The following is a 10,094-nucleotide window of genomic DNA, read 5'->3' as shown; positions in this document are numbered from 1 at the left end:
CACGTAAATACACAGTAGAAACAAAAAGTAAAAACCCTGACTTGCATTAACAGAAACATGTAAAATGTCATTCATCAATGGCATGTCACACTCCAGCCATGCTGTTATATATAGCCTGATAACCAGTTACAAGATCAAAAGACAGCAAGATGCCAGATAAACAAATCAAAACAAGGTAATTAGCGCAGGTAATTCATGTGTATATATAACTTAAAATACCAAACTCTTAGTACTGTTTTGTTATGTATATACATAATAAAATGCCATTACAAAAATTATGCATAAAGAACAAAGCAACAGTCGGTGTTATGCATATAAGAGATTTTTCAAATTAATAAGGGTTTAATACCAAACATAAAAAAATTTAAACACCGCACCAAGACAAAAAGCCACTGCCAAAATTATTTCCATTGAATTATTCTCATCAAACCTCTATATATATATATATATATATATATATCCACAATATCAGTAAAAGAAAAAATTACATTATCAATAAATATACGAGAGAAATTATTTGATAGTCAATCAACAGATTTCCATGCTCTGTACCAAGAGAGAAAACACTCAACTAAGATCTACCTGCCAAATATATCACGTTCCGATCCATCATGATTGATTTCTTAATCTCAACCCAACTTTGCTTCCACAAATCAAGAACTACACAGTAAAAAGGGAGAAATATTGAGTGTTGTACATTTCAAAAACTCAACAGCAATTCGTACAAGATGAGATAAATACTTATCGGGGAAGAAAATATGGAAAAATGAAATAAGTTTGTATAAAAGATAAAATTATGTTTATCTCTAAGTCAATGCATACAAGTTTTCTCATATCAATTTCTCCCTAAACAGTTTTTTTAACTTTACAAATCAATTTTAATTTATGAAGAATTTTTTTTTCTTCTCCTTATTAGCGTTCATGGAAAAGTTTACTTAAAATTTGGTACCAAAATCACAATATTTTTAAATCTAGTTTTAAAGGACAATTAGTTTAGCACCTTGTACGCATAATGTACAAAACCGATGTAAGCGGAAGTTTAGAATCAAGAATTAAACCAAAAAAAGTAAAGAAAAGGGTAAGTTTGGGTTAAATGATTACCAGCTGCAGCTATAACCGCACTTCTCCATAGTTTAATCATCTGGAAGCCCAGTAGACAATTTATGTCATGAGCCTGCCTCATCACCTTCGGCAATGCAGAAAAATTCTGTTTGTCTAATTCTGACTTTGCTTTACCATGGTCAATATGTCCAATAATTTCAAATCCCAAATGTTCTGTTGTACAGATCCCTAGAATTAGGTATCCGATATTTTGGTTCATCGTATCCTCTATAAAACTTGTTAAATCCAAGTCTTTCATTTCTTAAAAGCTCGGCCACACCCAAACTATTTCCGGTCTGCACTTCGTTCCATCCATCCAATTGACCATTTGACAAGACTGCATTTCTAGACTGCTGAAGAGACAACTGAGGAAATGGAGCCAGATTACTGACTTGTGATTGATTTAACCTAGAAGAGATGCCATAGGAATCACCAAACTGAGAAAAGGAATTCCCAATATCAGAAAATCGAAGGTTTTGCTGTGGTGATAGAGATCTTTGCATCAATAATTGAACTCTAGCCTCATTTTCCAAATAATTTAACTGTTCGGGGTAATTGGACCGCATGTCCAGCAATGGGCTATTTCGTGCACCTTGAATTCTCCCTTTACCAACTGCCAAAATAGCAGGATCCATAAATTCAATGTCTCCTGGACCACCGATATTTCCATTTGAGGGTGTTTGATATGAATTTCGCAGTAAGAAAGAAGGGTCACGCAACGAATTCCCTGTCAAAGTGATAACAATGATATTAAACCAAAATATCTAGAAAGACATGAAAAAGTAGAACAAAACAAGAACTAACCAGAAACAGAGTCAAAAGCGTGCCCCGTTCTCTCAAGAGAAGAGAAACCAGGAGGTGGTGCCCTGTTTGGTACAGAAAATCCTGGTGGTACAGAAATTTGTGCTCTTGAAACAGCTGAAAAATATGATAAAGAAATGTCGTTACATATCTATACAAAAAAATAAGATACTAAAAGCAGTCACTGCACTTTAAACTTGGTTACATAACTCGATCAAAATTAGCAAACAAAAATCAACTATACCTGAACAGTTGACCTGTCAGGAAGGTTTCGGATGATATAAGTATACTTAAGCAACGGCAATACAAGTGTACATTATAATAAATCGTTCATTTACCAACCCTAATGAAAACTCAATTCTTTTAATGTACACAAATATAATATTGAAATTTTTTGTGCTGAATGCTTCTAGGTAGTTCTGGCAAATCCTATCAAAAGTAAGATGTTTTTCGAAATATACAGTTTACTCAACAAGAATCTACAAACAATAATGGCACAATAAAAGGTATGGCAATGACCGAACAGCAAAAGAACTAATGATAAGAAGTGTTGCTATAAAACCTAGGGTATCCGATTTAAGTAAGCTATAAATACCCACCAGAAAGCTTATTGTTTGAAGGAAAAAATTGACCACTGCCAAGATTTCCAGATTCTTCGAGGTTATTGGAGGGGAAGCCATTTGTGATACCTAGCTTGTCCAAAGAAAAGTCTCTTTCCACGAAATCATGTAGTGAGCCCTTGCTTGGATATTGTTGAATGGCACCAGAAGATGCATGTACATTGGCTTGGATTTTGGATTCCTCCTGTCTTGCAAAAGAAAATCTGGACTGATTGTTACTTTGAATTTTCCAAGAACTACATTTTTTTAGTGAGCCATTCTGCTTGTCCGTTTTGTCACCCAACAACTTGGCCAAACTTTGAGGTGATGTTACCGAGTCACCCCAGGCGTCAAACTCCATGGACAAAATATTTGAAATTATACTATTCTCACCCTTGTCCATGACAGCATCACTTCCGATACTAACCGTTTCACTGAATAAACTTCCAATATGTTGTTCATTCCTTTCATCTTGGAGGAAACCATAAGAACTAGAGCTCATTGATTTCTCAGAATATCCGTTGCATAATATGTTATTTGCATGTAATAGTGAGTCATCCCCAACTTCATAATTGGCATCTAAAGAACCAGCATTTACAACATTGCATGATTCACCATGCTGCAGGAGATGTGGATGAGAATGATTTGGGACATGACGAAAACTGGTTGATTTTGGCAAATATGAAGAAACAACTTCTGGATCCTTAAGTCTTTGATTATCAAAAGTTGTTACGTCATCTTCCACTTCAGTATTAACTGATAGTACTTGAGATTGAGAAACCACTGACAAATCACATAATTCCTTTACATTACAAACCTCATTATCTATTGCAGCAGCTTTAGTGTCTGCATTTGTAATCATGACATCTCTATGTTTGTCAGAATTATACTGTGATTCATGAGATTCAATTGGTTTAGCCGACATGTTATCACATGAGCTGATAGGTTTGGGTTGACTGTAGTTATCATTTGCGGAGTTTCTATCAATGTAAATAGAAGACAAATTACAAGACAAATTATCAGTTTCTTCACTGGTAGAAATAATTGCTTCCTCAGAACCAAAGCTGCATGATTGTCCAGTAATATCAATAGAATTTGGTGCATTCATAGCAGTACAACTGCCTCTATCACCATCTTTGGGTAATGGTAGAGAAGACAACTGGTTGTTCAATTTCATAGGTGAAAAACGAACATCAGAAGCTGAAGTTCTTTCACCAGCTCTAGAATTGTTATCCATGCTACTATATTGTTTATCAGGTTTCAATAATTCATCTTTTACCCCGACAGTGATGCTATGACTCCCATCACTTGACGGTGGTCTCTTTGTCACATCACCATTTAAGGAAGCCTCAACAGCAGACAAAATGGGTAGTGTGTTGTTGATTGTATCAGGTTTAGGCCTGGACAATCCATTTGCACATAATAAACCACCAGCAGCTGGCTGACAATTTGTAGCCCGCGTACCCCTAGCAAACACATTAGTTGAAATTTTTAAAATTATAAATTTAAATTATTTTAACCTTCACTGCAGAATACAAGAAAATATGCATTACCATGCAGCAGCAGAAAGAGATATAGGTCTCCCAGAACTCCCATTAGGAGGTGAACCTTTAACAATGCTAACCGTGGTCTGCTCCATGATAAAAAACAGAATGTTAGAACCTATAGTAAATGGGAGTTAAAGCAACTAAATATCAAACTAGCACAAAAATAAAGATACACGCCAAAAAAATGAGGTCATATAACAAAGCAATAATTAAGGAAAGCATGAAGAAAATCCTACCACATTGTTCACAGTTGGTTTCCCTGATGAAGTATCTGTGCAATCATCCAAGGGAGGTGGCAACACATCACCAGTGCGACGTTGCATGTTGTTAGCAGCACCAGTAATTTGTTGAACACGACTTCTTCAAAACAAGAGAGCAAGTGACTAAACCATTGAATGAAAAGCACTGGATGCAATTGCAAGCATATATAGTTTGCAAACAAAGACAAACTAGGAAATTTAATTTGACTCACCAATTGGGATACCCTTATTTGAATTCATCTACAACTACTGTTATATTTATAACTTGGAGTTCCAAGCGCTAACTCTCTCTATAAGAAATTCTCAACACTCTTCTCACTTTGGGAGGTGCATTTCACTTCGGCAACAAGCCAAAAAAAATTCTCAATCGTTTCAAACTAAACTGTTTATATTTTAAATGTATACTTAATTTTCTTAACTACATATCAATGCCAATTTAAAAACAACCGTATATTGATAAATATTTATTACAACTCCAAAACATAACTTACATTTTAAATATATATATATATATATATATATATATATATTATGATTTTTAATATAATATTATTTATAAATTTAAAAATATCTATTTATTTATAATGAATAATTAATGAATAATTGTAAAAGGATAAACAGGATGAATTATAATGTCAAAAAGCAAATGAAACCTTTATATGTAATGTAATATACTAGAGCAACCTAGAATTCAATGAGTACTATGAACAGATTCAATCCTTTGACCAAGGTCACATGATTTTGATAACAAAAGGTAAAAAGGAAATATAGAACAGAGAAAAAAATGGATGGCCTGGTTTGTATCAACTCTTAAGTGAATCCGTTCTGAATCAATATAGAAAATACACGAAGCTTTTAATTTACCGCAAAAATAAAAACCTTGCCAATGGCCACTGAAATAAGAGATTGCTATACATGAGGAGTTTCAATTAATTCAAGGATTGGTTTTATGATTCATTACTTCCTTGATTTTCTAGGAGTGTTGGGCAGTAAGATTTATAAACATTTAGATGATTCAACATAATATTATAGAAAAGCTTAAGCAAATAAAAGTTTTAGCTATGATGTTCATATATGTGGTACCATAAAAGGTTTGACAGATATACCAATGTCAATTTAAAACTTAAAAGTAATATGACCAGGAAATAAAACATTCTTCTTAACCAGAAAAGGATAAAGCACCATCCTTCATCTAATCATAATGGGATCGTATAAACAATAGATTCTATCATTCAACACATTCATAATAAGTCTTGCTTTAAAATTCATTCAAGAAAAATACCTAGTGTATGCTGAAATTATTTCATCTTTAGTGAAACTATCCTCTTGAGAGCCAATCTCATGCAGATATAGACAATCCGGATTGCTGCAAGGCTGTTCATGAACATCTATCTCCAGTCAAGCTTAACCATCATCGACTGTAAAAGTTAAAATCTGAGGAATTAGTAATTTTCATACCATGTTTCTGAGCCATGCATGACAATATTTAGTGGTTCCAAAGCAAGCCCTGCAGATGTACAAAACAAAAAATACAGCGAATTAGACTATCATAGGCAAGTCATCCATACATGAATAGCTTCAATAAATCCAGATATAGATACCTTAAAGGTCTACCCTCCAAAACGAATCCATGTACATTTTTAATGCATCGAATTGCTTCTTCTTCCTTTGAATAAGTAATATATCTGGGGGCAAAAAATCTTTCAGGAACTGCTATATTTTCGTTTATAAAGGTAAGCAAGCAGACGCAACAGGGAATATCATGGAGAGGGTGAAAGCCATAAATCCCTTTTTGGTCTTCTTTAAATTAAAGCATGCGCTTAGAAGGTAAAAGGACTTTTCCAAAAAAGGTAAATGGGCTTTTCTATTTCATTTCCAAGAAAAGAAATTGCTTTGGTGCAGTCCTTTTGCTGGTCATTTCCTTCCATCCAGTACTAACAAAAGAGAAATATCAAAAAGAGAAAGAAAAAAAAATGCATACACCAATAACATCCAGTTTGTCTGGATGACAAGAAACCAGAAAAAGTAAAAGGTCTACCTAGCATTTACGATAGAAATCAAAATGAGAAGCTAGCCAGTTAAAAACCAAAATAACAAGGCAGACTATGACAGGAAGGGGTGCATAGTGGTCACCCTCCAAAAAGCTATGGTGGAATAGCGTAGTGAGGAGTGACAACAACAGAAGGAAGCCATTGCAATGGAAAACTTCAAAAATAATTTAATCAATAATCGTATTATTTTAAAAATTTATATTATTAAAAGATAAGAGAAAAAAATAGATCACAAATACATGCAACCAGAAGAAGTCAATGGAAAATTAGCAATAACACAAAATAAAGAGAACAAAGAGTACCAAAGTATCAATCTATAAATCAACACAGAGGAGCCAACCCCAAAATGGCTATCACAGGATGGTTGTTATTCTTATGATGCACACATACACACGCTCAAATATAAATGAAAAAGAAAACGCCAAAAATGAGAGTCATTCACATGCTGCTAATAGAGAACAGAGAAGAAATCTTGAATGACCAGTGAGAGAGAACATTACAGCAACCAAACAATAAGAGAGAACAGGGAACAGAGAGAGAACTGAGTAAACAACAAAGGAGCATAATGTCAAAGATGGTTCAAGAGAGCATATAAAGCCGGAAATACAGGAAGGTACGGAAAATAATGGAGATGGTGCCAGAGAACAGAGTGAGGCTAGTCAGATGGTATAAAACAGGTAGACCTGCATAAATGAGGAGCACAGGGGGGGCGTCTAATTAATTGCACACTATTTAAATATGAGTACAAGAACTTAGTCAAATAGGTGTGTGATGCACGTTCAAAGTGATTTCAGATCTCTAAATGAGGTTTTTAATGTCAAACTTGGGAAGACTATTACGTTCTGGTGAATCTTAAAGAGGTTGAAACAAGGAATATGACTCCTAATAGAGTAGTGGCCACTACGGACCACAACAGCAAAGTGCTTCACTACAAACATTTAGGATTATCCGTGAGTCATTCTGCTCTATGCCACTAGTGGCAGTCACCACCGCTGCTACTAATAATCCAGCACAGTACCACTAAGGAAAAAAAAGCTAAACTATAAAGTTTAGGACAGCATAAACTTACACACTGCATGTACTATTTGGAAACTGCTGAACAACACCAGCAGCTGTACGAGACATCGAGACTTTTAAGACCTTCCCATACTGACCAAAATATTCTCGCTGCTGGAGAAGCTGCACATTGATAAAATATTAGTAAACTTACACATAGAATAAGAAAAATTGAAAAGGAGAGGGGAAGGTAGCCAAAAAGCAAAACAGATACACAAGATAGCAACTATTTAAAACATGAGGAAAAATTTTACATCTTCATCAGCCAGATTGAGAGGCAAGCCCACTATGTAAACAAGGTTCCGCTGAATTACTCGCACACTACTGAGCTGCTTCCGTGCTTCAGATGATTTAGACTTTGCTTTCTGGTTTTTCATCTTTTTTTCCATATGAACTTCAGCCACCAGTCTAAGCAAAGAATTAATTAACAAGAGAAACTCAACAAGATGGCCAAGTTTGGTACCTTAAACAAGTTTCTAGGTAGTAAGGCAGAAAATTGTGAACAAAATTCTTACAACTGGAACTTTCTTTTGTTCGATCATAAAGACAAAAGATAACTGGAATGTATTGTATATTGCGTAATATATAGCATAATATTAAAGAGATAGCTTATTTAGAGTGTTGGAATGGTTATGCAAATGCCCGCATGCTTAACAAAAAAGGAAAAAAGGGCTTATGAAAGCAGTACAACACTTCAAGTCTATAAGAATGTACTGTTAACAGAATAACCTCTCACAGTTTGCAGCCATCCCAACAATCTTTTCCTTATCATACGGAGAACGACACGCAGGGCATCGTCCCTCTGTGTCATCCTTCTCAGCCATATCCAGTATGTGATGCCAACACCAGACACATATCTACGGTCAAGTGTAGATTAAAAGACATTATTCACCATTACTGTCAGGTATAAAAATTTCAACTGGAAAATCAAAAGTAAACAACGGAGCCAGTGTCTTAAATACATGTTGGTATACAAGAAATGAGTGGCATTTTATTCTAAACAGAAAAAAATAAAATCATTGATACAATAATAGTTAGAGAGAAACCCACAGTATTTAGTAAATAAGCAATAATCAGCAACAGATGGTGATGGTGTACTCAAATCAGGAGGAGAAGAACAATAATGCCGAATGTTAAAAGATGAAAAGAGAGTAAAATATATATTCAAAAATAAATAGTGACCAGATTAACAAAGAAATTAAATAATTCTTCTAATGAACACATGATATTATATAAAAACCTACAGATTATTGTCTAATGACAAAATCATAGTAATAGAATCGAACCTCATAACCACATTTGCATGGTTTCAATTGCTGATCAGTCAAATCCATCTCTTCTGCACAGAGAGGACAAGTCCTTTCTCCTTCGTCACTCATGATTTCCCTGGATAAAAATTCAGCAAACTGAGAAACACAAATCATTGTCAACAGTCAAACAAACACCAGGATATTGCAAACAATGCAGATCAAACTTGAATCAGAAATCTTCCAAGAGATGTGCTTAAAAAATGCAGGAAAGCCTACTTTCAGTAAACTAAATACTATTTTGCCTCAGGAACTCAACAAAAACTATGATGGTGCAACTTATCATCAATCCCTTTACCCAACAACATAATAACAACGCTTAGCACTGTTACATAGTCACTTTAAGATACTATGAAAAAATAGATATCATAAAAAATGTTGAGCATTTGATAACATGAAAATTTAGAAATACAAATATCGATGGCACAAGGAAAGTGAACTACAATCATAAAACACAGCTTTAATTCTTATACATAAATCCAAATAAAATAAACAAGCAGATTGAAGTACACAGCTGAGAAACCTAACATCAGCCAAACACTAATAGGAACAAAAAATTAGACAGACAGAAAGGGAATAATTGACAATAGAAGACCTAATCACAATTGTTCAAAGCTAACAAAATCGAAATCCGAACAAATCCGAAAGCCAAATACAAAGAGAAATTATGAATTTAAAAATTGAAAAACAGCAGAGAGATGATAGATTGACGGCCAACAGCAATGATCCGCGAAATCAATAGCAAAACATAATCCGCAAATGCATTAGGGATCTATACAATAATTGATTGTAGAATTCGATCAAGAAATTAGGGCGATGGATTGGAAGTCCATAGCTTACAGTGATGAGATCGGTAAGAGGAGATTGTTCGAGAAGCGCACGCACGAACGATAACGCAGGGTGAGAGAGCAAGAGCGAGAGCAAAGTGTAAAGAAAACCACAAGTGTCTTTTAAAAAGAGAGAGAATAAGGCTTTGTTTGGATGGGCCTTTTTGGCTTTTTCCTCTCTCTCCTGCGTTCCTGTTGTTCCAAGTATTCCATTTCCAGTTCCCTTTCCTGCCCTTCTTTTTTTATTTATTTACTGGGACGTGCCATTTCTCCCTGTTGACCCTCTCTTTATCTATTACTGTTTCAGTGTTCAGATTCTCTACGAACCTGCGGTCCTAAGTCCTTATTCGTATCTTGACGTGGCAATTCGTATGTGAGGCACGTGGCCACCTTTTCATATCACACGGCTGTGTTTGGTGAAAAGTTCCTTTCTTCATCATCAAAAGAAACACAAGTTCTTTTCGAATTAGATATCATGATCTTCATTATAAAAGTCAATGGCAATCATGATTAAATTATTTATTTAATTATTTATGTGCTAACAA

General features: G+C 34.7%; 1 protein-coding gene across 4 annotated transcripts; it reads right to left on the bottom strand.

Annotated features, from left to right (window-relative positions):
• Positions 1–379: 379 nt before the first annotated feature.
• LOC114184195 lies at positions 380–9,691 on the bottom strand. 4 transcript variants are annotated; one of them, XM_028071471.1, is made up of 14 exons: positions 9,563–9,691; positions 8,702–8,801; positions 8,145–8,272; positions 7,670–7,823; positions 7,429–7,538; positions 5,910–5,993; positions 5,767–5,815; positions 5,591–5,682; positions 4,285–4,408; positions 4,055–4,131; positions 2,502–3,967; positions 1,906–2,019; positions 1,102–1,714; positions 380–660 (listed from the first exon to the last, which is right to left on the bottom strand). In XM_028071471.1, the coding sequence occupies exons 2-13, from the start codon at positions 8,792–8,794 to the stop codon at positions 1,260–1,262; spliced, it is 2,946 nt and encodes a 981-aa protein (XP_027927272.1). In that variant the 5' UTR covers positions 8,795–8,801; positions 9,563–9,691; the 3' UTR covers positions 380–660; positions 1,102–1,259. The 4 variants fall into 4 exon arrangements, with proteins under 4 accessions (XP_027927272.1, XP_027927268.1, XP_027927271.1 ...); XM_028071467.1 differs by having other exon boundaries at positions 1,102–1,828; positions 9,563–9,690; XM_028071470.1 differs by having other exon boundaries at positions 1,102–1,828; positions 4,285–4,405; positions 9,563–9,690.
• Positions 9,692–10,094: the final 403 nt, after the last annotated feature.

This window comes from Vigna unguiculata, chromosome 5, assembly GCF_004118075.2.
Source record: "Vigna unguiculata cultivar IT97K-499-35 chromosome 5, ASM411807v1, whole genome shotgun sequence".
Lineage (NCBI taxonomy): Eukaryota > Viridiplantae > Streptophyta > Magnoliopsida > Fabales > Fabaceae > Vigna > Vigna unguiculata.
This window is presented reverse-complemented; position numbering and strand designations above follow the sequence as displayed.